This window comes from Microcaecilia unicolor, chromosome 1 (genome assembly GCF_901765095.1).
Source record: "Microcaecilia unicolor chromosome 1, aMicUni1.1, whole genome shotgun sequence".
NCBI classification, from domain to species: domain Eukaryota; kingdom Metazoa; phylum Chordata; class Amphibia; order Gymnophiona; family Siphonopidae; genus Microcaecilia; species Microcaecilia unicolor.
In genome coordinates, this window is record NC_044031.1 from 574537574 (window position 1) to 574564352 (window position 26779).

The window sequence follows — 26779 nt, forward strand, 5'->3', positions numbered from 1 at the left end:
AAAGCTTTTCCTCCTTATCAGGAGTAATCCTGTAACAGTGCATCGGAGTGCATCGGAGGATCATATCTCCCAAACGCTCAAAAGATTCGCCAAAGCTCATTGAAAATTAGACTATGTCCAAACAACCTAATGGCATCTGCCCCTCAACAATTTATAACAGACCTCACAAATCACGTGAACTATACGTTACAAATTGGACTCTTCCAGAAGGAAAAAGGAAACATTTTACTTACTCCTATACCCAAAGACGCAAAGAAGAGTGCTAGTGAACTAACCAACTACAGGCCAGTAGCATCCATTCCCTTAATAACTAAACTAATGGAAGTGATAGTAACCAAACAACTCACAAACTATTTAAACAAATTCTCAATACTACACAACTCCCAGTCAGGATTCCGGTCTAACAACAGTACGGAAACGGTACTAGTTACTCTCATGAATAAATTTAAACAAATAATTGCAAATGGCAAAAACATATTACTTCTACAATTTGATATGTCCAGCGCCTTTGACATGGTTGATCATGGTATACTACTACATATCCTCGAGTACTTCGGAATTGGAGGCAACATTCTCAATTGGTTCAGGGGGTTCCTAACCACACGATCATACCAAGTGACATCTAATTCGACTACATCAGCCACATGGATACCTGAATGCGGAGTTCCACAGGGATCCCCCCTCTCACCGACTTTATTCAACTTAATGATGATACCCTTGGCGAAACTACTGATGATACCCTTGGCAAAACTACTATCAAACCAAAACCTCAACCCATACATATAAGCAGATGACATAATGATATACATCCCATCTAAACAAGACTTAAAGGAAATTTCCAACGACATTAACCAAAGCCTACATATCATGCACACATGGGCGGACGCATTTCAGCTGAAACTCAATACAGACAAAACCCAATGCCTAATACTTACCTCGCAACATTACACGACCAAATTCACTACCATTAACACACCAAAACTGAATCTCCCAATTTCAGACACCCTAAAAATTCTTGGAGTTACCATTGATCGACACCTAACACTTGAGAGTCACGTGAAAAACACAACCAAGAAGATGTTCCAATCAATGTGGAAATTAAAAAGAGTAAGACCTTTCTTCCACAGGACCATCTTCCGCAACCTGGTACAATCAATGGTTCTCAGTCATCTAGATTACTGCAATGCACTCTACGCAGGCTGTAAAGAGCAAATAATCAAGAAACTTCAGACTGCTCAGAACACTGCAGCCAGACTCATATTCGGTAAAACAAAATATGAAAGTGCTAAACCCCTGCGAGAAAAGATGCATTGGCTTCCACTCAAAGAACGCATTACGTTCAAAATATGCACCCTAGTTCACAAAATCATTCATGGAGACGCCCCAACCTACATGTCAGACCTGATAGACTTACCACCCAGGAATGCTAAAACGTCATCCTGAACATTCCTAAATCTTCACTTCTCCAACTGTAAAGGTCTAAAATACAAACTAATGCATGCGTCAACCTTTTCCTACCTGAGCATACAATTCTGGAACGCACTGCCGCGCAACTTAAAAACGATGTATGAACTAACTAACTTCCGGAAACTACTGAAGACCCATCTCTTTACCAAGGCATACTACAAAGATCAACAAATATGAACTCCTATACATATATCCAGAAATGCCTAACAATATCTGCTTGGTAAACTACTATCATGCTTTATCATTATCACGCTCTAACATGAATTATCATGCTTTATTATGCTTTATCATTATCTGCCTTACAATATTTGCTTGTTAAACTACTATCATGTTTTATCATTACTATGATACCCAAGATCCTTCTGTTATACTAAATGTATATTTTCTTATATACTTCCACTATTCATGATGTATTGTAAGCCACATTGAGCCTGCAAAAAGGTGGGAAAATGTGGGATACAAATGCAACAAATAAATAAATATAGATAGATAGATGACCAAAGGGCACTTTTTCCCCACAATTCTTTTATTGCATTCCATCAAAATATAACAAATATGCTCTACAGAAATCAAACATTCCCCAAACCCCATCCACCCCACCCAAGGACAGGAGTGGTATCAAAAGCACAAGCCTGAACCTCAATATTTCCTTATACAAAGTCTCCCTATGATGAGACCTGCTGTGGCACAGCTCTCCAAGTTTCATAAGGCTGCCAGACCTTATAATTTAGCCAAATGACAGCCTCATGAAACTTGGAGAGCTGTGCCATGCTGTCAACTTAGACATTTGAAAAATAAAGTGCAATTTCTACAGGACCGAAGATATGGTAACAGCGGTTAGTGTATCTGGGTTTAAAAAAAGGTTTGGACAAACTCCTGGAGGAAAAGTCCATAGTCTGAAATTGAGATGGACATGGGGAGCAACTTCTTGCCCTGGGATTTGTAGTATTCTGCCAGGTACTTGTGACCTGGCTTGGCCACTGTTTGGAAAACAGGATACTAGGCTAGATGGACCATTGATCTGACCCAGTATGGTTACTCTTATGTTCTGGTTGCTTCCACACCTCTGCTACAGCCAATTTAGTAGCTATAAAGAGATGTTGCCAGCTTATGGTGCTGAACCTTAATTTCTAAACTCTGAGGGTACTTAATTGGCACATTCTATAAAAGTAAAGTAGGTGTCTATTTCCCTTTATAGAATAGTGGCATAGCCAGATATATACACCTGTATGTACTTAGCTGTGAGCACTTATATCAGCCATAGAGCTGGTGCACATGTGCACCTAAGTTCTAGTGATATACACATAATTTATAGCAATCTACAATTTAATTTGATATGCCACCAATGCAGTTAACAAACAAAAACAAAGAAAACTACAATAAATATAGGAAAGCACAATTACATGCATTTCAAGTCATCCAAAGTGTTCATTCATAATATCATACAAACAGAGTAATTGCCACCCTCACTGACTCACCAGACTTTGGTCCACAAATGTAATTTAAAAAAACAATGGGTCTTCAAGAGGGACTTTAGATGGGCAATTTGTTCCAGAGGGCTATGGCCAGCCAAAAATATCAGGGTATATGCCAACCGAGCCTTCATTATAGATGGCACAACCAACCTGTGTTCATTAAGAGCCCCTTTTACCAAGCTGCAGCAAAAAGGGGGCCAGCGCTGGCATCAATGCTTTACACGTGCGCCAAGGCCCCCTTTTACCATAGCTGTTAAAAGGGAAGTCTCGCCTTCCTGCAGGAAATGGCAGTGCAACAAGTAAAGCACTTGCATCATGGCCATTTCAGGGTGGCGCCCTTACTGGCTCCCACATTAACCCAGCGGTATCCGGGCAGCGAGCAGCACTGCCTAATTACTGCTGGGTACACTCAAGAGCTACAAAAAATAAATACAAATTTTTGTATCGCCGGAAATGACGGAGTGCTAGGGGTGGGAAGTACCACTGGGCTGCTGTGGTAGTCCGACGGTACTTCCTGTATAGCGAGTGGTAAGCCTACATTGGGCTTACCGCCGCGTACTAACAGGAGCCCTTAGGGACTTAAGCATTCTTCTGAGAACATATGGAATTAATCAAGTTAAGGAGGACTATCTTCATTAAGTGGTCTCTTGGCCAATATAAGCACCTTAAATTATATTCTATAACTCACTGGTAACCAATGATGTTGCACAAAAAAAGGAATCACGTGGTCAAAATTACTAGCTCTACACAACAGGTGAATAGCCGCATTCCATAGTGTTTGAAAATGCTTCAATGCAGATTTAGAACACCAGCAAACACAACATTACCATAGCCAAGATGGGAAACCAGCAAGGCATGAAACAAGAAGTGCAAGATACAAGATAGTCTTGAATCAAATCAACCTAGGACCAGCTAGAAATACAGGCTAAGAAAGAATTAAAGTGCATTTTCTAGCTGTCAGTTTAGACTCTGACCACAGAAGTGTGAAAATAGCTCAGAAACCTAGTGCCAGATGGTAAAAAGCAGAAGTACAAAGTTTATGCTCAAAAACAGTTGCCCACCTGCCAGAAAGGGGTGGAAAGATTTTGTTGTTCTAAGGGTAAAAATATCAAATATACAAATCTGCGGTTAAGTGTCATCAGGCCACCTGTGTAGAGGTAGTTTTTTTAGAACTCCATAGAACCTAATGGAAGAAAAGGGTATAAATATGATTGGCATTTGGTATGAAGGGGAACTTAGAGACTAGAGGCTGACCTGTGTCATCTCTGTCAAAGACCTCTTCATAAGAATACCTTGCTCCATCTCCATGCATATGTAACCTGATTTGGGTGAGTAATAAACTTTCTAACTAAACCCGTCTATGATCTTCCTTATTTCCTACCTATGGGGAATTGATTAAATTGATACGGACGTTAAAAGATTAACCAGAATAGAGATCCAAGATGGCCGCGCTCTGTTAGGATGCCGTGAATCGCGCTCCTTCTGACAATGCCTAAACATCGAGGAAAGATAGCGGCCAGAGCCTCTCCGCAAATTTCCTCATTACCCGGTCCAATAGATCGATTTGTGTGACCACTGCGAGTTGAACAAGACGGTGGAACGCCTCTGGTAGGAAACGCTGGCGATTGGGAGATATCAGCTTCCCCCGGTTTGGATACCACCCTGAGCCCTGCCACGCACACTCCACCTCCTCAGCCGATTGGCGCTAGCTCCTTCTTGCAGGAACCAACAGGGTCGCCCCAAGAGGGAATCAAGGACCCAGAAGAATGCCGGTTAGAGACTCTGTTTACAACAATGGAAGGAACAGAGGGCAGTTCGCCCGAGAAATCGCCACGGACTGAGAGGAGAGGAGCTGAGGGACAGGGAGAGATATCTGGACAGTCATCTGTAAGGTATGAACTTCCTAAAGAGTTGGTAGTTAAACCAAAGGAAGTAACACTGGATGCGTTGTGGAACTTAGTGTCCACCCTGGGCCACACATTTATTATACAAATCAAAGACATTGCACCGAGAGTAAAATCCCTGGAAGTTGACTTACAAAAAAGAGAGGAAGAAGTTAAAGTTTTGGATGTTAAAACTGATAAAATGGATCAAAGAATTGTGAAGTTGGAAACATTACAACCAATGATGGTAAAAGACTTGACAAATCTCAGGCAAAGAATGGAAGTGTTTGATAATTATACTAAAAATCATAATCTGAGATTTGTTAACTTTCCAAAAGTACCTAATGTAGTCCTTCTTGAGGTGTTAAAATGTTATTTGCATGAAGTTTTGAATATACCTGATCAGAATATACCGCCATTTTCTCAGGTTTATTATATCCCAGGGAAGGACCTGAATCCGTTGACTAATCAGCCTATAGATGTTTCTCTTTTGCTTGAATCTTCCAACACTGAATTGGCAACAGCCGACACTCTTGTGGCGACAGTTGCATTGTTGCCCGACAAGGATTGGATCTTCCGTCTGTTTTTTCGAAATAAAGCAAAGCCTTTTTTAGGTTTTAATATATTACTTTTTCCTGATGTCTCTAAGGAGACCAGGCGACGGAGGAAGCAATTTTTGCTCTTTAAGCCTGAAGTTTTGCACATGGGGGGGTACCTTTTTTTTAAGGTACCCCTGTAAGTGCATAATAAGGTTTGAGGGGAAAAAGTATGTGTTTACAGATCCTGCCCATGTCTCAGCACTTGTAACTTCAGCGAAATTGGAAAAGCGTAAATGAAAAGATGTTAACTCAACTTAACAGAGAATGCTAAATCCTTTTATTTTGCCTTGTTTTCTTTTTCTCCCCATGCTCCGAACTCTTGGATCTCAATTTATGGACGAGTGTCATTTTTCCCAGTGAAATTTCTTTTAATTTCTTCTGTTATTATAACCATTATATGTTATTTCCTAATTGATGGACGCTTTCCAAACAAGATGTTTCTTGTACAATTTGTTTAAATGAATTAAAAAAAAAAAAGATTAACCAGAATAAAATGACAAGACTTCTGAATCTGACTGGGAAAATGTGCATCCCTAGACAGACCCTTGACAGAATTGTCTGGTCCATTGATGGTCCATGTTTATTTACTTTAGATGGAACTTAGTGGGTCAATGATTGCAGTCAGATGGGGTTCCTAACAGCCTTCCCCACATAAGACTAAATTTAGGGGACCTTAGAAACCCCTGTTTTCAGGATAGTGTGAAGAGCTTGGAGAACCAAAACACATCTCCATAATAAAGAAGAAATCTGCTCTTTAAAGGACAGCTGAAAACCTATGATACCCAAATACTAAAAAGAAACCAGAACATTCATTCACTGGAAGACCGAGCCGGACAGGACTCAAGGACAGATGGGTGAGATTGCTCATAATCCAACATGCAGTCATCCGAATCTTTAAGAACTAAATCTATGTTTTTGAATCACTGGGTCACCACAATGAGATAGTGTTGTAAGGATGAAGGTTCAGGTTATCTGCAGAGGTATAGTGGAGGGGCATAATCGAACGCGAACGCCTATCTCCATGGGCGTCTATGTCCGAAAACGGGTACGTGAAGAGGCGGGACAGACCGTATTTTCGAAAAAATGGACGTTTTTAAGCTGGGCGTTTGTTTTTTTTAGCGATAATGGAAACTAAAAACGCCCAGCTCAAAAACGTCCTAATCCGAGCCATTTGGTAGTGAGAGGGGCCACGATTCGTAGTACACTCGCCCCCCTGACATGCCAGGACACCAACTGGGCACCCTAGAGGTCAGTGCGGTGGACTTCAGACAACGCTCCCACATGCATAGCTCCCTTATACCACGGGTGCTGAGCACCCAACCCCCCTCCCCCAAAACCCACAAATGTACAACACTACTATAGCTCTTAGGGGTGAAGGGGGCACCTACATGTGGGTACAGTGGATTTTGGAGGCCTCCCATTTACCAGCGCAAGTGTTACAGGTAGGTGGGGATGGGCCTGGGTCCACCTGGCTGAAGTGTACTGCGGTACCCACTAAAAGTGCTCCAGGGACCTGCATACATGCAGGCATCTAGGACTTGTTGCTGCTATATAACATTGGCACACCAGTTGACACCTGAAGACTAATCTCTCTGAAAACGTCCTTTATTGGAATAAGCACGCTTACTCACAGTTAACTGCAGATCAGAGGTTGTGCCCCACTGGCAACGAGTCTCCCTGGTACTGAGATTAGCAGTAGGTCAGAGCTGGCAGAATGCTGTACAATGCCCTCTTTCAGCCACATTCAAGGTAAGAACTAAGTTCTCTAACGTAGCTAACACGTGAAAGGGATCTAAAACTGGCTTACAAAAATGGCCACTACCTCATGGACTACCGGAAACAAAACAGGGCACACTCTGACCCAGCAGAGGGAAAAGCACCATGGGAGTAGAGCCTACCAACTACCAACATCGTGAGCATGTGGTACAAGCTAGTGGAATCACGGAGCCCAATACCCTACACCAACCACAATGCATTGCTGATGTGACTCTGCAATGCCCTTAACAGAAAAGGTGTCACACTCACCCGAGAGTCACATCAGAACCAGGGAAAGGCTGTCAGAGGATAGATTACATTCTGCTGTCATGGAGGTGGGTACGGCATTTGAGGCTGGCGTACAGGCTGGAAAAAAAGTTTGTAAAGTGGGGTCTTTTTGGTGGGAGGGGGTTAGTGACCACTGGGGGAGTCCGGGGAGGTCATCCCCGATTCTCTCCAGTGGTCATCTGGTCAGTTGGGGCACTTTTTTGGGACTTGTTTGTGAAAAAAAAGGGTCCAAAAAAAGTGACCCAAAATCGCGGTAAAAACACCTTTTTTTTTTCAATTATCAGCTAAATACGCCCATCTCTCCTTGGCTGATAACCACGCCCCAGTTCCGCCTTCACCACACCTCCGACACGCCCCCGTCAACTTTACCCGTTTCTGTGACGGATTGCAGTTGGAAACGCCCAAAATCGGCTTTCGATTATACCGTTTTGGGCGCTCACGGGAGAAAGACGCCCATCTCCCGATTTGGGTCGCAATATAGGCGTTTTTCTCTTTTGATTATAAGCAGGATAGTTAACCAATAAAATATCATCAGCATAGATATAAGTACTTATGCAATATTCCTGGATAACCATGGCCAGTTGGGGCAAGATAGATATTAAAAAGCACATGACTCAATGCTGAACCTTGCAGTATGAAGAAACACAGAGGAGACAATCCAAGACCTCATAGATATGTAGACAAACAGCAAAGAAGTGATAGCAAAGGTTGATAAAATGAGGTCCTATATTAAATAGATCACAGTGCCCATATTATAAACAAGGCAATGGTGCTGTGCAAAGAAAATACTCCATTGAGAAACTGGCAACATATTGATATCAGTAATTCTAGTGGCATTTGTTTACAGGTTTGTTGACCCCTGAGGCAGGCTCACACACCGAAACACAGCTGTGCTGAGTCCTAGATGGGTTGAATCTGTGTTGATATTAAAGGTCCTTAGATATTCAAAACTTTGGAAATCCTCATCTTCTTTGCTGTTTGAACCTTGCAGTATGCCATTTAACAGAAAAAGAGCTGCTGATGAAACAGATACAGTAGTGACCAGAAAAGATTGTTCTGACAGAAATGCAGTAAACCATTTTAGCACATGGTCTGTAAGCCCAAGAGAAAAAAAATCTGGACAACAATAGTTAATGATCAACTAAAAGGCAACAGCCAAGTCGAGAGAGACATGGCTAACGTTATCTGACCATCGATCTTAGTCCTCCTTTCCCAGTACTTTCCCTTTCTACACTATGCTTTCTCCCATCCCATTTGCCTCTTCATCCACTTGGTTTCCTCTGGCCAAGTTTCTATCTGTGAACAAACATCAGTCAAATTACTGCAGCAACACTCATTTAAATACAAAAACTAAAGCAAAACACGTGACTTAAACACAATATCATTCTCTGTTTATAAACCAAATAACGAGGAGAAAGACTTCAGCAGCTCAACCGGCTCCAACAGATTACCAGAACGCTTTACAAAGATAAATCATGAGTCAAAAAAAAAAAACTCCCCATGGCAGCAGTTCATTCAAATTTTCTCTCTGTACACATTTGCCTTATTTTTCTTTCCCACTGAAACACCTCATCCTCTCTCTTAACCTTCATTTCCCACTTGAAGATGTACTTCTATGGGAGATAAGCACATAAGTACATAAGTAATGCCATACTGGGAAAAGACCAAGGGTCCATCGAGCCCAGCATCCTGTCCACGACAGCGGCCAACCCAGGCCAAGGGCACCTGGCAAGCTTCCCAAACGTACAAACATTCTATACATGTTATTCCTGGAATTTTGGATTTTTCCAAGTCCGTTTAGTAGTGGTTTATGGACTTGTCCTTTAGGAATCCGTCCAACCCCTTTTTAAACTCTGCTAAGCTAACCGCCTTCACCACTTTCTCCGGCAACGAATTCCAGAGTTTAATTACACGTTGGGTGAAGAAACATTTTCTCCAATTTGTTTTAAATTTACTACACTGTAGTTTCATCGCATGCCCCCCTAGTCCTAGTATTTTTGGAAAGCGTGAACAGACGCTTCACATCCACCTGTTCCACTCCACTCATTATTTTATATACCTCTATCATGTCTCCCCTCAGCAGTCTCTTCTCCAAGCTGTATAGCCCTAGCCTCCTTAGTCTTTCTTCATAGGGAAGTCGTCCCATCCCCGCTATCATTTTAGTCGCCCTTCGCTGCACCTTTTCCAGTTCTACTATATCTTTCTTGAGATGCGGCGACCAGAATTGAACACAATACTCAAGGTGCGGTCGCACCATGGAGCGATACAACGGCATTATAACATCCTCACACCTGTTTTCCATACCTTTCCTAATAATACCCAACATTCTATTCGCTTTCTTAGCCGCAGCAGCACACTGAGCAGAAGGTTTCAGTGTGTTATCGACGACGACACCCAGATCCCTTTCTTGGTCCGTAACTCCTAACGTAGAACCTTGCATGAAGTTATGTGGCTGCCATGTTATTTCATTGAAATACATACAAACATAGGGGATTACTCCTATAATATAGACATTAACATTTGTATGTTGATTACACATCTAAATGTTTAGGATAATGGCATATACACGCATATGTAGGTGCATATGTGCGTAAATGCTGATATTCTGTTTAAGCACTATTCTGTAAATATGTGCATGTCTTACAGGTAGATGTACGCATAGGCAGAGCCTGGGTAGAGAGTGTGGGCAGGACTGATACTTAAACATAACTTATAACCTAACTATGAGTTACGCACATATCTCAAGCATTTAGGCATTTAAGCAATTGATGAGTTTCTATATTTCAATCCAGTTGCTATTACAACTAATATCATAAATCAGGCAACTGCGTTTCCAAATTTTACTACACTTTATTATCTTTATAAATTCCACTTCAGATTATTATTTTAACAAATAGTGTGCTTCTATCTGCATTTATTCACATTCACTCCTCATTCATACTATGCACAATTTCTAAATCACCAGGGAACACGACATCTAAATTATCTCTTCAAGTAGACACTTAATAACTATCTTTAATCCCCCCCCCCCCCTCTCTATGTGCTAAGGCTCTTAATTACACAATTACTATTATATCTTTATGCTTTAATATACAGCATCAATATACAGCATCTCCAGAAACTCTCTCACTTTGAAGTTGCAGTTCAGTCACTGCACGGCAGGGGGGCTCTAAACCTGCCTTGCCAGAGACTGAACTACAGAAGCAAATGAGCAGAATATTGGGCTGGCTGGTCAGGAGGGCGGGGCTTGACATGGAGCAAAAGGTAAACACCCTCCTGCAGCTCAGGACAGGCCCCAACACAGAAGTCTCAGGAGGACAGGCCCCAACACAGAGGTCTCAGAAGCAGAAACAAACCCTGATACAGAGGCTTCACAGAGTGAACATAGAGGACCCCGATACAGAGGCCCAGGGAAGGTAGTGTGGCCCAACATATGTATTGTTTGAATTCTTCTAGTTGTTGTGACCTGGCTGAGGTAAGCCAATTGTTATTGAGGATTTTGAGTTGTGTGCTGAGGACTGGATAGGACCAGACCTGGAATACTGAGAGACTAAGAGACTTTACTTTGTTTGTGGAGCAACAGGTCCAAATGTAAATAAACACTAATTTGCTGATATCCCTTGTCTGGTGGAGTTACTCCCAGAGACCAATACAAAACTCAGCTGGGGTCTCACGCTTCTGCATAAACTTCTACAATTCCAGCTGAAACTGGAATAGACTACAATGGTGTACAGGGAGGCCTTACAACAACAGAGGCTCCTCAGCCTCCATTAAGGTTTGGACACATTCACCACCACTGATGTAGACGAGTCTGCGACCGAGTGACAGGCTTCAACCCTTGTCCTTTCTTGCCACCTCTTCCTGTCCCTGATCTTCACATGGACTCTCTCCCCCAGTCACATCCGATTGTTTTTCTCCACTCTCATCACTTCCACTAGAACTACCCAAAGACAGGAGTGATTTTTGTGAAACAGGGATCCCTGTAGGGAGTCAGCTATTGACAAGTTATGAAGAATTTTGTGTGAAGAATCAAGTACATCAAGATTGTTGAATGGCCATGTGGAGAGATTACGTTAAGTGTGTTATATTAATTGTACTTTTTCCATCTTCTTTGATTTTGAACTGTTCCTATTTCATATATTTAAGCCACATCATTAATTGGCGTTTTTTATTACCTATGATGGATTGATGTGCCCTAAAGTTGAATAGGTAGCTTATAAAGGGTTCTGAGGTCTTTTTTCTATACTATCTGCATTTTGTTCATTTTTTAAGAATATGTGGATAGTTATTAGTTTGGACTGGTATATGAACTTTAGTGGGAAACATTATTATTTGTGAGTTTCTGATCATGTGTTTCTTACTACTGGACTGATTGATCTCAATTACTCCAATACTGACTGGATATATGTCAAGAAATGCTAGAGAGATAAAGTTCCTAGATGAAATAAATGACTGCTACATTAATCAGCTGGTTCAGTAACCCAGAAAGAGAGCTATTCTTTCATGGAATTCTCAACTAGGTGCAAAAGGTAGTGCCATTGGGTCCACGAGACAACAGTGATCATAACATGGTCAAAGTTGAGTTAATAAACGGAGTGAAGTCATTAAGGAAATCTATCAGCACCTAACTTTTAAAAGATTGACCATGATAAATGAGGAAAATGGTTAAAAAGAAGCTAAAAAGAGTAACTGCAAAGATTAGAAGTATAAATCAGGCATGGACAATGTTTAAAAATACCATCTTAGAAGCCCAGACTGGACATATTCCACACATTTAAAAAAGGTGGAAGGAAGGCCATGTAACAACTGTCATGATTAAATGGTGAAGTGAAAGAAGCTAATAAAGCCAAAAGAAAATCTTACAAAAAAATGGAAAGGGATATGATTGAAGAATACAGGAATCAGTACAAGTATTGGCAAGTTAGAGGCAAAACATTAATAAGGAAGACATAAAAAGAATTTGAAAAAAGCTGTAGAGGCAAATTAGGGGCAGAGTGAACATAACACTGCTTTTGGTTTTGCTTACCTGCTGCTGTTTCTTCTATGTGAATTCCTGCAAGATGCCCCATACTAAGAAGAAGGAAATAGTCAAGACTGCTCCCCCGAGTCTGACTTTTTCCACTGTGCAGCAGACGCTGACCCGAGTATGCAGTTCAGACACATCTATTTGATCCGGAGAAAGTCCTGTGTGACCCTGAGTGAAGGAACACTCGAGGTTCTAGGCCTGGATGTTACTCTTTCACTTCCTGTTCACAACCTGTCGCCATGCCCATCGACCTCAGCTGCTATGGTGGGGTAACCCGCAGCAGAGGAAGATGTTCAGGAAACCCTAACTGGAAGCGTAGATACTGTGAGTGCCGCTGGAGATAGGAACAGCGATAGAACTCATTTGTGGCCTTTGGCCCAAGGAGAAGCATCCATGGCAGTCTCACTAGAGATCATTTGGTTTTCTCTCCAGAAGTTGGACACTACTGTAAGCAAGCCTGTTGAAGATTTCAAGGAATTTGGAAGGGGTCAAATTATACTTTTCAGCTCAAATATATTCAAGAGTATGTTAAATTTGACTACAGCTATTGTGAAAGATAAAACTATAATACATAAAAAAAGAATAGATTGAAAATTATAATAGAAGACTTAATCTCTACCTTTTGAATTTTCTTAAATCCCTGGGAATCTCTCCTCTCAAAGTTTTCAAGAGATATCTGGTAGAGGTTCTTAAATATTTGCCAGACACAGGAACATCGAAAGGCGTTTTTGGCTCCAAGACAAGAAATAATAACATTAGGAGCTCCACTGCTAACTCCAGACTTCGTTCCTTTTCCCTCGCGGCACCTTATGTCTGGAATAGACTTCCTGAGCCTGTACGTCTAGCTCCATCTCTTCCTGTTCTCAAATCTATGCTGAAAACCCACCTTTTCACAACTGCTTTTGGCTCCTAGCCACTACTCAATTGCCCTCCCCTTGTTCTTTCTCACCCAGTACTTCCCTTGCCCTTGTCTTGTCTGTCTGTATTTTTAGATTGTAAGCTCTATTGAGCAGGGACTGTCTCTCTGTGTCAGGTGTTCAGCGCTGCGTGCATCTGGTAGCGCTATACAAATGTTAATAATAATAATAGGAGCTTCCTTCCTATTAGCTTACTCTTGTAAATGTATTATAAAATATGTGGGCATAAAGTATGTTTTATTTGCTCCCAAGCAGCTGAGGCCTTTATTTGGATTTAAAGAAAATTGTTACTGGAAGTATCTAATTTCTTATTAGTAAGTTGTTTTTTGAAACAGAGATTGGATAATTCACTTTAAAGTCTTACCTCTATTTGTGTCTTTCTTTGATTTCCTGATATTCTTTATAGCCTACTCTCCTCTATATTGTGGTCTAAGGAAGAGAAATGTTTTACTCCCTTGTATTTTTCCTTAATTATTTGCTCTGTTTTGCTTTAACAAATATTTACTTGTGAAATGTTATTTTGCAATTAGTAAAAAAAAAAGGAAAAAAACGGACAAGGCTATAGCACAAAACTAAATGATTTCTTTGCTCTGGTCTTTACGGAGCAAGATCTGAACAAGCTACCCATGTCAGAAATGATATTTTAAGGTGATAATTTGGAGGAACTGAAACAAATATGAAAAGATGTTATAGGCCAAATAACTTGGACTAGATGGTATATGTGTCAGAGTACAGAAAGAACTCAAAAATGAAACTGCAGGTCTACTATTAATATTCTGTAACCCATCATTAAAATTATGTTACCTGAAGATTGGAAGGTGGCCAAAATAACACCAGTTTTTACAAAGGGTTCCAGGAGTGATCCAGAAACATCAGAGTAGCCATACTGGGTCAGACCAATGGACCATCTAGCCCAGTATCCTGTTTACCAAACAGTGGCCAAGCCAGGTCACAAGAACCAGGCAGAAACTAGAGACCAGTGAGCCTGTCATCACTGCCAGGCAAAACAGTAGAAATTTTTATGAAGAACAACATTACAGAACACTTAGATAAGACAGTTTAATTGGAAAGAGCAGAGGCATAACCACGGGTGGGCCTGGCCTACCCAGCAGTGGTGCATCCTTGACAGCGCTGGTGTTGAGAAGGAGGGCAGGGCAGGCTGGGCTCCAGTGGTCCTGCCTCAATGCATCCCCGGCAGCAATTCCTACATGCTCCCTGCCACTACCCTGGCAGCCTCCCCTCTACCATATCCTGCCACGCTGTGTCACAACTTCCTGTTTGTGCCTGAGCAGAACGCAGCAGAGGGGAGGCTTCCTGGTTAGTGGCAGGAAGCGTGTGGGAATCGCTTCCACTGCCAGGTACCCATTGAAGCGAGAGGGAGAGTTGTGGGTGGGTGGGGAAGGAGAGATGCTACATGAGGGGGACGAGAGGAGGAGAATCATTGGAGATAAGGTGGAGGAGGAGGGAGAGATGAAGCAAAAAAGCATGGACAAGGGCAAGAAAGGGAAACATCTTACATATGGTGGTGGAGGACGGAAGGAGAGACACTTCAGGGGAAGAGGAGTGAGAGGGTGAATTATTGAGCATGGGGTGGAAGGGAGGAAGGGAGAGATGCAGCAAAATGGTGGAGAGGGGTGAGAAAGGGAAAAATCTTGCAAATGGGGGTATAGGGGAGATGCTGCATGGAGAGTGGAGGGGTGAGAAAGGGAGAAATGTTGGACGTAGAGGTGGAGGAAAGGGAGAGATAGTGCATGGGGGAAAGAGGCAGAAAAGTTGGACATGGTAGAAGGGAGGAATAGAGAATATGCTACATAGGGGAGAGAGAAGAGAGATTTTGGACCCGGGGCACAAAAGAGACAGAGAGAGAGAGACAGAGAGAGATGGTGGACATGGGGGTGGATGAGAGGGAGGGGAGAACGAGGGAGATGTTGAATCCAGGAGCAGAAGGGAGTGATGGAGAAGTGTGGAAATTGGGCGTGAGGTAAGAGAGAGAGGGAGAAATGCTGGCCCATGGGAGAGAAGGTAGGATGGAAGACAGAAGAGACAGGGCTATGTCAGGCTATAAGAGTGGGGAGAAAGAGGAAGCAGATGCTGGGCCAGAAGGGTGGAGGGAGCAAGACACTAGGAATGATGGAACCATGTGGGAGAGGCCAGGAAGGGGGTGGCAAGAAAAAAATGAGGATAGTGATTACAGAGGTGTGAGACCCCAGGCAAAGGTAATGGGGCAGCCCTGTCAATAACCCAGTCGGACAAGATTGTAAACATTAAATAAGCATTTTTATTAACTCAAATCTGAGGCCTGTTCCTTCACATGCCTAGAACAAAAGAAAAGTCTCTTATCTTCAGAGGGGTAAAAGAGTTTTCATGGTCCTGTGGCCTACAGGGCTCAAAACACAGTTTATGGCCCAGGACAGCCATGCCACAAACACAGTATGTAGGTTCTCTCTTTCTCTCTTTGTATTTCCAGGTTTGGCTCCGGCCAGACCTCAGAACAAGGCTCACAATTCTTCAAATAAAGATTGGTTTATCTCAGCCAGATCACAGCAGATAGAAGTGTTCAGTAAAAGAGTATGCTGGTGCTTCAGTTCTTCCTTCCCCTGGGCCTCCTCATCCTCAGCCTTGCCCTGTCTTTTAAACTTCCCAAGTATTGGCTCCACCCCTCCTGGCTCACTTCCTCCTGGGGCAGGATCAGTATACCTCAGGTGGCACAGGATAGTTAGAGAGAGACTTTTCTTAAGGGTGAGGGGCAGTGTTCTTTAAGCCCTGTCAGATACCCTCCCCGCAGCTCAATTGTACCAGGCTGAGCTACTGCCATTTCAGGGTCCACCTCCCAGGACAAAAGTCTGCATTAGCATACTCTCAGTCCACCCGATGTTTTACTTGATAGTGAAAAGGTTGAAGACTGAGGAACCACTGCATTACCAGTGCATTCAAACCCTTATGTCGAGCCATCCACTACAGGGGTTGATGGTCAGTGACCAGCAGGAAGTTTCGGCCCAGCAGATAGTACTGGGTCATTTTTATGTGTTTTTAGAATTAAAGACTTTTTGATATCCTCTTTGTGCGTCCACCTCACTTTTGTTTTTTGTTGCTTACATCCACGTGAGGGACTTTACCCTCCTCTTTTTTGCTGACATGATGCCTCTGGCCAGCCGGAAAAGTGGGAAGTTCTCTCAAAATTGGTCATAACATAGTCCGGGTCATCCTCCAGTACCATTTTCTTTAATACAGAAAGTGGAGAGGTCGCTGACAGGCTAAGGGCCTGGACAGCAATCCCCGCCTGGGCCTGCAAGCTCCGCTGCAGCTCTTTGAGCTTCTGCAACACTTGCTGCTGCATCTGTTGCTGCTGTTCAAGATGCGCCTGCATAAACTGCTGTTGCTGCTGGCCCTCCGCCAAGTTCTGGAGTACCTTCTCCATATTTTCACTGTAAGCGGCTCACACCGCACTGTACACCAAAAATCAAAATAAAAGCCTGCCTATCCAGCACTAAGAACAGGATACAGGGCTAAATGGACCTTTCTTGTGACCCAGTATACCCTCCCTAATTTAATCATATTTCTACAAAGTTCACATCACATGCACATTTTCCCCCTTCCCATGCAAACTATGGGGTCAATATTTAAAACCAGTTAACCAGCAGCAGTACCTGCTATCTAGATAACTAGCATCGATTGGTGCCAGGTAGTGATAATCGGCTGCATTATCCAGATAATGCCATCGAGTATCATGTTTGACAGAAGTTACTCTGCATATATGAATCTGCTTTGGTTGTACTTCAGAAAGACAATATATCAAATCTATGACCCTTTACCAGTAATCAGCACCGATACCTGGATAACTATTCAAGCAAGTTAGATCGGAGAAACAGCTGTCCTAACTTGGCTAGATTGTTTCCGGGTACCAGCGCTGAGTATCAGCAGTGCCTGGATATTCAGTGGCAATATCTGGGTATGGCCCGGTGCTGAGCATCCAGCCTAGAGTGTCCAGCAGTTAAAAAATGCTATCTACTATGAATTTAATATCACCCTTTCTGTTGCCTGCATGCACTGAGCTAATTATTGTAATCTCTTCTACACGTCTGCCTTAATTATGGCTCACATTTAAGGCAAAGAATTATCATAGTAATATAGTAGATGTATGGTCCACCCAGTCTGCCCAACAAGATAAATTCATTACATATAGTAAGTATACCTGTTCTTTTATTTTTCTTTGCCATTTTTAGGGCATAGACCGTAAAAGTCTGCCCGGCACTGGCCTTGTTCTTGAATTTCTGAAGTTGCTGTCAAAGCCCCCAAAAAACTCCACTCCAGCACACCCTTGTGTGTTTTCAAATGTAAAGTGTATATTTGAAAACACACAGAGGTTTGCATGCAGAGGAGGTAGTGCACGCAAATCTCTCTCATGAATATTCGTTGTGGATATTCCAAAAAACAGACTAGCTGGGGTGCCTCTAGGACCAGGTTTGGGAACCACTGGTGTATACCCTATATAAACACAGCTCGAAATAACATGGGCTTGCTTGTTACAAGTGAACAGATGGACCTGTTTGTATTTTGTTATTACATACTACACTGTAGACCCATGGATTCACTTATAATGTGCTCAAATATCTTGGACCCCAATGCCAGTGTTATACGGGGTCTACAGTGTATTTTAGAAAATCAGGGCTAAATCACAAGATAATTGCAGCTCACCTGATTCTCTAGTAGCCAGGTCTGCAACAGTACCAACAGATATTTCTATTTCTGCAACAGAGAAGACAAAATGAATTAGGAAGACATTAGCACTCCCATTTCCCAATAAACAATATTATTTTCTACCATGTCTACTGAGGATTGGTATTGGCACACTTACCATCACTAGTAGCTTCCTCGGATGTCCAGGTTCCTTCCATGTTTTCTCAATCTCCACACAGCAAAGATGGCAAATAAGGCAGCCTTACACACAGTAAAAGGCAACAGTACAGGTGGCCTTTGGCCTTTCCTGCCCAGTGCCTTCTGCAGCATCATTACAGAATATATTGTCATCATGATGCCATGTCACATTTTCTGGCACACCACCAGATCATATACAAAAAAACTTAGTGCTATTACAACCCATCAATCTTAAAGACTCAGTCAAGTTATTTTCTCTGTTTCAAGTAGTCCTTACCTCAGTTCCAAACCTAACTCCAACAGCTTGTCATTAAAATGTTATAAATTAGGAATTCAAAGTGAGGGCATGAGACTATTTGTCCGGAAAGTTGGTCTTGGGGGAGGGGGGAGAAGTACATTCTTCAATTTTGGGTACAGACAGATCCCCATTCCCATTGGGGTTAGAGGAATAAAATGCATACTCTTATTACGTGGGAAGCCAAAGTATGTGCATATTACTCTTAAGCGTAAAAGAGATTTCTTTTAATCTGGGAAATGTATATACCATCTTGTTTCTTGAGAGCCAGAAGTTTGATACTGAATAAGTTGTGCTACATTGAGGCAAGGATGTGTGGTTCTCACTCTTGAAATATGCTTGGTTGTCCTGGCTGAACACAGGAATTGGGGAGGGGAAGGGGAAGCATGGGGCTGGGTTTCATTTGCGAAGTGATGAGAGGTTAAGAAACAAAACCTTGTGTCTCTGATTGGGAGTGTATGTTTAGCAGATGTGTAGGGGGAAACTAGGAGGGGGGGGGGGAGATTGTAGGTTTCATGATACATCCATGAACTATTTGTGTATGATATTTTGGGGCAAAGGAAGACTCACTTAATTTTCAACTGTTTATTGCAAATTGGTGAAACAGATAACTTAGTGCATGCAGATAGTTGAAAAACAAGAGTTCTGTCCAAGCACAATGAGTCCTTGATGCTGGGTGATGATCACTGGGTGACAAACTGCCAGAATGAAGGAGTGGAATTTAAATGGCTGGAAAGATGGCATTACAGTTCAGGAAAGGTAAGCCCCTTTTGCTGCAGCTGAGTTGGTGCTACCCAGTCAACCCGAAAGTTAGCCGGGACCCAACTGGTGACAGACAAGTCACCCAGACAAAACACAGGACAAGGCATAGTAAGCAACCAGAATCTAGACTAACAGAAACAGAAGACAAGGCTGGAACTTGAAGGCAGTGCAGGAACTGGAAGACAGGACTGAAGCTTGAAGGCTGGGCTGGAACTGTATGGCAGGAAGTAGGGCAGAAGCGGGACTGGATATAAGGCAAGAACAAGCTGAGGTAAGGTTGGAGCCAACAGGAACAAACAATGGCAGGGCTTGAGACAAGGCAGGAACAGGCTGAGGCAAGGCAGGCACAACTGAGGTAGGGCTGGAGGGCAAACACACTTGCTACACACCACTAGGAGACCTGTATTGCAAAGGCAAAGCACGAGGGTCCCATGGTTCCTTATAAGGACCCTCACTAACGATAAGGACCCTCACTAATGATGTCACGATCTCCGGTGCCCTGGAATGAGGATTGGAACACAATGAAAGAGGCAGCAGGAGCAACAGAGTGAAGCTAGAATGCTGGAATATCAGAGTGAGGCTTGGATAATCTGTGGAATGAGGTTTGGAGCATAATCAAACAGGGAAACCAGCAGCAGAGGCATCAGTACAGGAGGCATGCAGTGCCAGGGTGGCAGTCTGGAGAATCAACGAGCCCAACCACTGGACGGGAAGGCGAGTCGGGATGCGGGGCGTGGCCACAGCTATGACAGATGGATTCTGAAATAACATTTTAGTTGACAAGGGAATATTTGTTGACTGGATAGCTGCAGGGTTTAATGTAGGGAAGATTTTAGGTATTGTTAAAGGATATTAGCTACTTTGCCAAGGATGTTAGCCTCTTTGGTGAAAAAGAGGATACCTTCTCCAGAGGACACATGGAAAGAGAGCTTAGGATAGCTAGAGCTCAAAACTGAGAATTCTGTTCTGCAGGGAGGGGTGCAGAGAATACCCATAAAATTAGAGGGAGGGGGGCTGAGGAAATTACCAATAGGGTCAGAGTATGTGCTTGGGGGGTTGAAGCCAGAGACTGGCAAATTTCTGAGTAACTACAGGAAATGGGTCACATGTAAGGGATGACCTATGAAAGCAGAGATTACTAGTCCTACTGGAACGTTGATACCAGCTTGAATTATATAAATCAAATGCAACTGATGTAAACATATACGCACACACACAAACATAGGGGAAGAACAAGGTATCATGAGGAACTTAATCATTCAAACTTCTTTCAGTTTTCTTCTAATTCTGCATGTAGAATATGTAAAAATATTATATTGCACTGCCTCCGACCTCTCTCATACATATTCGTTGTGGATATCCTGAAAATCTAATTGACTGAGGAGCCCCCAGGACAGGTTTGGGAATCACTTCTTTAGGATAGAAGTACCCTGTATAATTAGAATAAAATGTGAACTCACCACTACAATGGAGATAACCCCAGTTCCTTCCTTCCTCCTCCCACTTTTAGGTAATTGTATCATTTTATGTTTCAATCATTTTTATTCAGAACTTAAGAAGAAAAGTTAACATCACCATGTATGAACGTCTGATATTTCCCCCCCCCCCCCCCCCCCCCCCCCCCCCATGTGGCTAAACTAACACATAGTAAATTGTATCATTTTATTTTGAAACAATTTTTACTGAAATTTTCCAAAGTAACAACCCATAAGCAAACAGTATCAAAACTGCCCCAAAATATTATATACAAATAGTTCATGGATCTATCATGAAACCCACAATCTCCCCCTTCCCCAGTTCCCCCCTACATATCTGCTAAACATACACTCCCAATCAGAGACATGAGGTTTTGTTTAGCAGGCTGTGTAAATAATGCATGAATACACACTGAGATCAACACAGTGAAAAAAGAGAATTCAAAGAGGAGAGCAATCCAGTAAGAACATAAGAATCACTATGCTAGGACAGACTGAAGGTCCATCAAGCCCAGTATCTTGTTTTCAACAATGGCCAATTCAGGTCACAAGTACCTGGCAAGATCCAAGAACAGTAAAACAGATTTAGTGCTGCTTATCCTAGAAATAAGCAGTGAATTTTCCAAAGTCCATCTTAATAATGGCTTATGGGTGTTTCATTTAGGAAATTATGTAAACTTCTTTTAACACCTGCTAAGCTAACTGCTTTTACCACATTCTCGAGCGATGAGTTCAAGAGTTTAATGATACATTGTGCAAAGAAATATTTTCTCCGGTTTGTTTTACATTTATTATTTAGTAGCTTCGTTGCATGCCCCCTAGTCCTAGTATTTTTGGAAAGAGTAAACAAGCGATTCACATCACCAGTTCTACTACACTAATGGGCTGATGATCAGAAGCAGACACGGGGTACAAGCTATTAGTGCCATACTAGCACCTGTGTTTGCTACCGCTCCATGATCAGAGCCCCTGAGCATGTGAAAACACTCTCATAGGCTCTGACCACAACTAGCATGCAAATGCATGCTAAACAGAGCTCTTATCGCAAGTAGCGTGCAAATGCATGCTAACATATTCCTCCCCAATGACTGAGCTGGCGTTAGGGTTTACAGACCATTGGGGAGGAATTTTGCGCCCTGTCCAGAGCAGGCCCCCCATTCCCCACGATATAAACCCCCTGCAGGAGCAGAAACCTGGATCCCCACCCCACACCAGTGACACGAGGGCTGGAGGTCTGGTGGACCACCAGTCCCCCCCGACCTCCCCAATACAAGTTCACAAAAGAAAGCCCTGGTGGCCCAGTGGGCTGCAAACCAAGCCCCCCCCCCCCCCACCTGGTGGTCTAGTGCCTTTTCCCCTTCCCCCCCTTCCCCTTATTATCATGTGAAGCCCTGCACTGGGCAGGGCATTGCCATTTTCAAGGCAGTGCGGGGAAGTGGGCCACTAGACCACCAGGTTTAGGGGGGGGGTTGGTTTGTGGTCCACTGAGCCATTTGTGTTGAATTTGTGTTGAGGGGGGTCAGGGGGACTGGAGGTCCCGCCGGACCTCCAGCCTTGTGTCGCTGGCATGGAGTGGGGGTTCGATGGGGGCACTAGGTCACCAGGTCCTTCCTGTTTCAGGGGGTCTGTTGGTCCCATGGACCTCCATCACGTGTTTGACAGGTCTGGGCTTTTAACAGCCCGGACTTGTCAACAAGTGCAGGAGGACCGTGCCTGAGAACATGGTCAGGCTCAATTCTCCCACACTTTACCCTATGATCAGAGATAACATAAACTTGCATGCTTTTATCTCTGATCATAGAGGTAGTAAAGCCCTGCGCTGTTCCAGTGCTATTTTTAGAGCGTTGTTTGGAACAGCACAGGGCTTTCAATCATCTGGGCATCAGTGTTTTATAGACCCCTATCATATCTCCCCTGAGCTGTCTCTTCTCCAAACTGACGAGCCCTAGCCACTTTAGCCTTTGCTCATAGGGAAGTCATCCCATCCCCTTTATCGTTTTTGTCACCCTTCTCTGTACCTTTTTTAATTTCACCATATCTTTTTTGAGATGCAGTGGCCAGACTTGCCTATGGTTTTAGAAAAACTGTGAGACACTTTCTCAAAAGAAGCACTCATCTTAAAGGTAAGTACAAGTAAATTTGTAAAATAAAGAACAGTACATCCAGAGTTAGTAAGAGACTCTAGTAAAACTCACAAAAGATTTAAAAAAAAAAAAGATTTTTCCTCCAGATTGTGCAGACAGCAGTTACAAAAACATTTTGGCACAGATGGCTCTTCTCTCTCTACAAAGTCAGTTACCTCACGTTGCAGTTCAAAAGACTTGACTGCCCCTCTCATCCTTCATCTTGCCGATATAATTTGAGATTCTGCATATGTAAATTGCGAGTTTTAGTGTAGCAGAAAGTAATTTGAATGAGGAAAAAATGCTGAAGTGGATATACAAACTGAGCCAAAAGAGAGCTATTTTTCCATTTTTATTTTATTTTTGTTATTATTGGGGTACTTTGGGATTAGATTTATGATTGGAATTTCTGGTCATTTTTGTAAACCACTCCGATTGTTTACTAGAAAGGTGGTATAGCAAATTGTATGTATAAATTGATTATCTAAATTCAGTATTAGGGGATTGCATAGTGTTAAATCCAAAAGAATCTGTAAACTGACCCAAAGCTCATGGGAAAATTATCAGACAGATCAGGAGAAACACCTTTCTAGCCTGAACAGGCTCTGGCACGAGGTTGAGAAAGACATTCAACATTTCCAGAGTGGGACAGATGGTAGCCTTCACATAAACACAACTACATATATAACTTCTGTTTAGTTATGAAACTTACCAGCAAAAGTCAGACGAGAGTTACAATTTTCAAATTAAAGTTTATTTATTTTATTTGTAGCATTTGTATCCCACATTTTCCCACCAATTTGCAGGCTCAATGTGGCTTACGTTTGCCATAATGGCGGTTGCCATTTCCGTTTAACATAATTACAGATGGTATTGCGTTAAGGTGCATACATACATGGTAACATACATGGAACATCACATATATGGAGTATATCATGGTATATATATCATGTGTGTACATTCATGGTAAAGAAGAATACCTTATAGTGCTGCATGAAGGTTCCTGAATAATAACTTGGATTATAATCTACATCAGGTCATCGTTTTACATAAGGTTTAGGGTGGTAGTGTTTGTCATGTGATAAGATTTCGGTCTTGTGTAGATCGTGTGTAGTGTTATTATTGAATTAAGATGGATATTTCTGGTATGCCTTCTTGAAGAGATCTGTTTTCATTAGCCTTCTGAAGATGGTTAGATCTTGCGTTGTTTTTATGACCTTCAGTAGTGCATTCCATAGCTGCATGCAGATGTATGAGAAGCTGGTGGTGTATGTGGATTTGTATTTTAGCCCCTTGCAGTTAGGATAGTGGAGATTCAGGTATGTGCCTGATGATCTCTTTGTGTTCCTCATAGGCAGGTCTATAAGGTCTGACATATAGGTCGGGGCTTCCCCGTAAATGATTTTGTGGACCAGGGTGCAGGCTTTGAACGCAATTCGTTCTTTTAAAGGGAGCCAGTGTAGTTTTTCTCTCAGGGGTTTGGCGCTTTCGTATTTCCAAATATGAGTCTGGCTGCCGTGTTTTGAGCTGTTTTGAGCTTCTTAATGATTTGTTCTTTGCATCCGGCATAGATGACATTGCAGTAGTCTAGATGGCTTAGCACCATTGATTGTACTAGACTGCGGAATACTTCCCTTGAGAAGAAAGGTTTGATTCTTTTAAGTTTCCACATTGAGTAGAACATCTTCTTTGCTGTATTTTTCGCATGTTCTTCAAGTGTGATATTTCGGTCAATTGTGACTCCCAGAATTTTCAGGCTGTCTGAGACCGGAAGGATGTAGTCTTGGGTGTTTATGGTGTTGGGTTTGCTTGTGTTGTATTGTGAGGACAGGATGAGACACTGTGTTTTTTCTGCGTTTAGCTTTAGTTGGAATGCGTCCGCCCATGAGCTCATTGTTTGGAGGCTGTGTGTGATTTCATTTGTGATTTCGGCTATGTCTTGTTTGAATGGGATGTCTATCGTGACACTGTCTGCGTATATGTATGGGTTGAGTCCTTGGTCGGATAGCGATTTGGCTAGTGGTGTCATCATTAAGTTAAAAAGGGTTGGTGAGAGCGGTGATCCTTGTGGTACTCCGCATTCAGGTTTCCACGGTGCTGATGTTCTTGATTTGGAAGTCACTTGATAAGTCCTTGTTGTTAAGAAGCCTGTAAACCATCTTAGTACGTTTCCTCCAATCCAATCTACTCAGAAGAGCCTAGCAAAATGAGACTTTCAAAACAGCCTAGGCTAGATGTGCAAAAATATGGTTTCAGACACCACTTCAATAGTTTTAACTAACTTGTAAGCAGCATACAAAAAATGTATCAATAATATCAAAAGTATATAATAGAAAGGAGCTTGCAAAAGACCATGAGGCATATTTTCAAAGCACTTAGACTTACAAGGTTCCATAGGTTACTATGGAACTTTGGAAGGCTAAGTGCTTTGAAAATACACCTCCATATCTCCCAATATTCCTATGCTTATAAGCATACATAAGGTTATTAAGATTGAAAAAAAAATAGTGCAGGCTGTGATGATCCCTTGAGCCTTGAGACCACCATGCTCCTCAGGCAACTGGGCAGCTGCCCCTACTCCTAGTTTAGTAATTTTTATAATTCCAAGTCAAGGCCACCAACAGATCCAGTACAGATTTTCTCTTTTATTTGAACCCCAAATATTTCCATACTTTTAGGCAAGAACATAAGAAGTCACAACCAAAAGCATAATCCAGTAAACAAAAGGTTAACAACTTCCATGGTTCCAAAATATTTCAGGGAAAATCTCCTTAAAACTATACCTTCTTGGGGTCCCACTTCTGCCCCTCCATTTCAAGCTGGATCTTTCCCCACTTTTTCTATCAGGCAGGGCTTAGCCACATTCCTCGCTTCCAACCTGCCTTTAGGGAATACTTGACTGTAGTCCTGCTTGTACTTCGGGTTCCTCACTGCCCAGGTTAGACAGCCCGCTTACTCTCTCCCAGATGGCCAGGTCTTATAGAGTTCCATCCTCCCTTCCTTCTCTTCTTACCTCCTCTTCTTTCCCTCCTTCGTTGTCTGCAAAATCTTTTTCTAGAGCAGATGACTACCAGGTGCTTCTAGAACTCTGCCCTTCTCCTCCCCCAAGGGATAACATCACCAGCACTCTTACTTTCTGTGGGTATAGGGCTGGACTACAATTCCCAGAAGGCCTAGCCCCATTCCCTAGGCTATAGCTACTGTGGAGTTAGGAGGCCTATTTGCCCCTCCCCCACTGATCACAGACATATGGCTTTCTCCTATTATACGAGCACTAAAATTAGTTTATCTTGTTGGGCAGACTGGATGGACCATACAGGTCTTTATCTGCTGTCATTTACTATGTTAGTATGTTACTCTCTTGCTTCTCCCAGGAAGGAATCCTTTACAAAGCATTCTCTGAGGATCACCTAATGGGCCAGGAGATTTACTTCTCTCCTTTCTCATACAGAACACGAAACAACAGACACACAGTACCAGAGCTTCCCACTCTTGGTCATTCTTTCCAGGTAAGAGCTTGTTTTCTGACTGTATCCTTATGGCTCCTCTCCTACTTAGTGTTGAGATTTCCCTTACAGATTCTGAGGGAAACCACCCTGTTCCATTAAGGCAGCACCACTCTAGGTTTTGAGCTGGTGCTCCCAATGCTTTCTGGGACCTGTAGTAGGGGCTTTTCCCCACTCTTCTGACAAGCCTTTGCAAACCAAACTGCAACAAGTATAGTCAACTGGTAGTGTGTGTGCTGAAGCAGAAGCAGCAAAGACATGTGCCTGTTTTAGCAAACAAGATGATGCCCTAAAGTTAGAAAGAATCAGAAGAGAGGAGGAAGGCAGTTGCAA

At 42.6% G+C, this 26779-nt stretch overlaps 1 protein-coding gene across 13 annotated transcripts in view; it reads right to left on the minus strand.

Annotated features, from left to right (window-relative positions):
* ENPP2 (ectonucleotide pyrophosphatase/phosphodiesterase 2) overlaps nt 1-26779 on the minus strand; it is a 379835-nt gene that overhangs the window by 81058 nt on the left and 271998 nt on the right. For 7 of the 13 annotated variants that reach the window (XM_030218400.1, XM_030218495.1, XM_030218433.1 and 4 more), the window contains one exon: nt 18106-18156. The exons of the other annotated variants lie outside the window; for them this stretch is intronic. In XM_030218400.1, coding sequence (XP_030074260.1) covers nt 18106-18156 — 51 coding nt within the window. The remainder of the gene's footprint in view (nt 1-18105; nt 18157-26779) is intronic. 13 annotated transcript variants of the gene reach the window in all.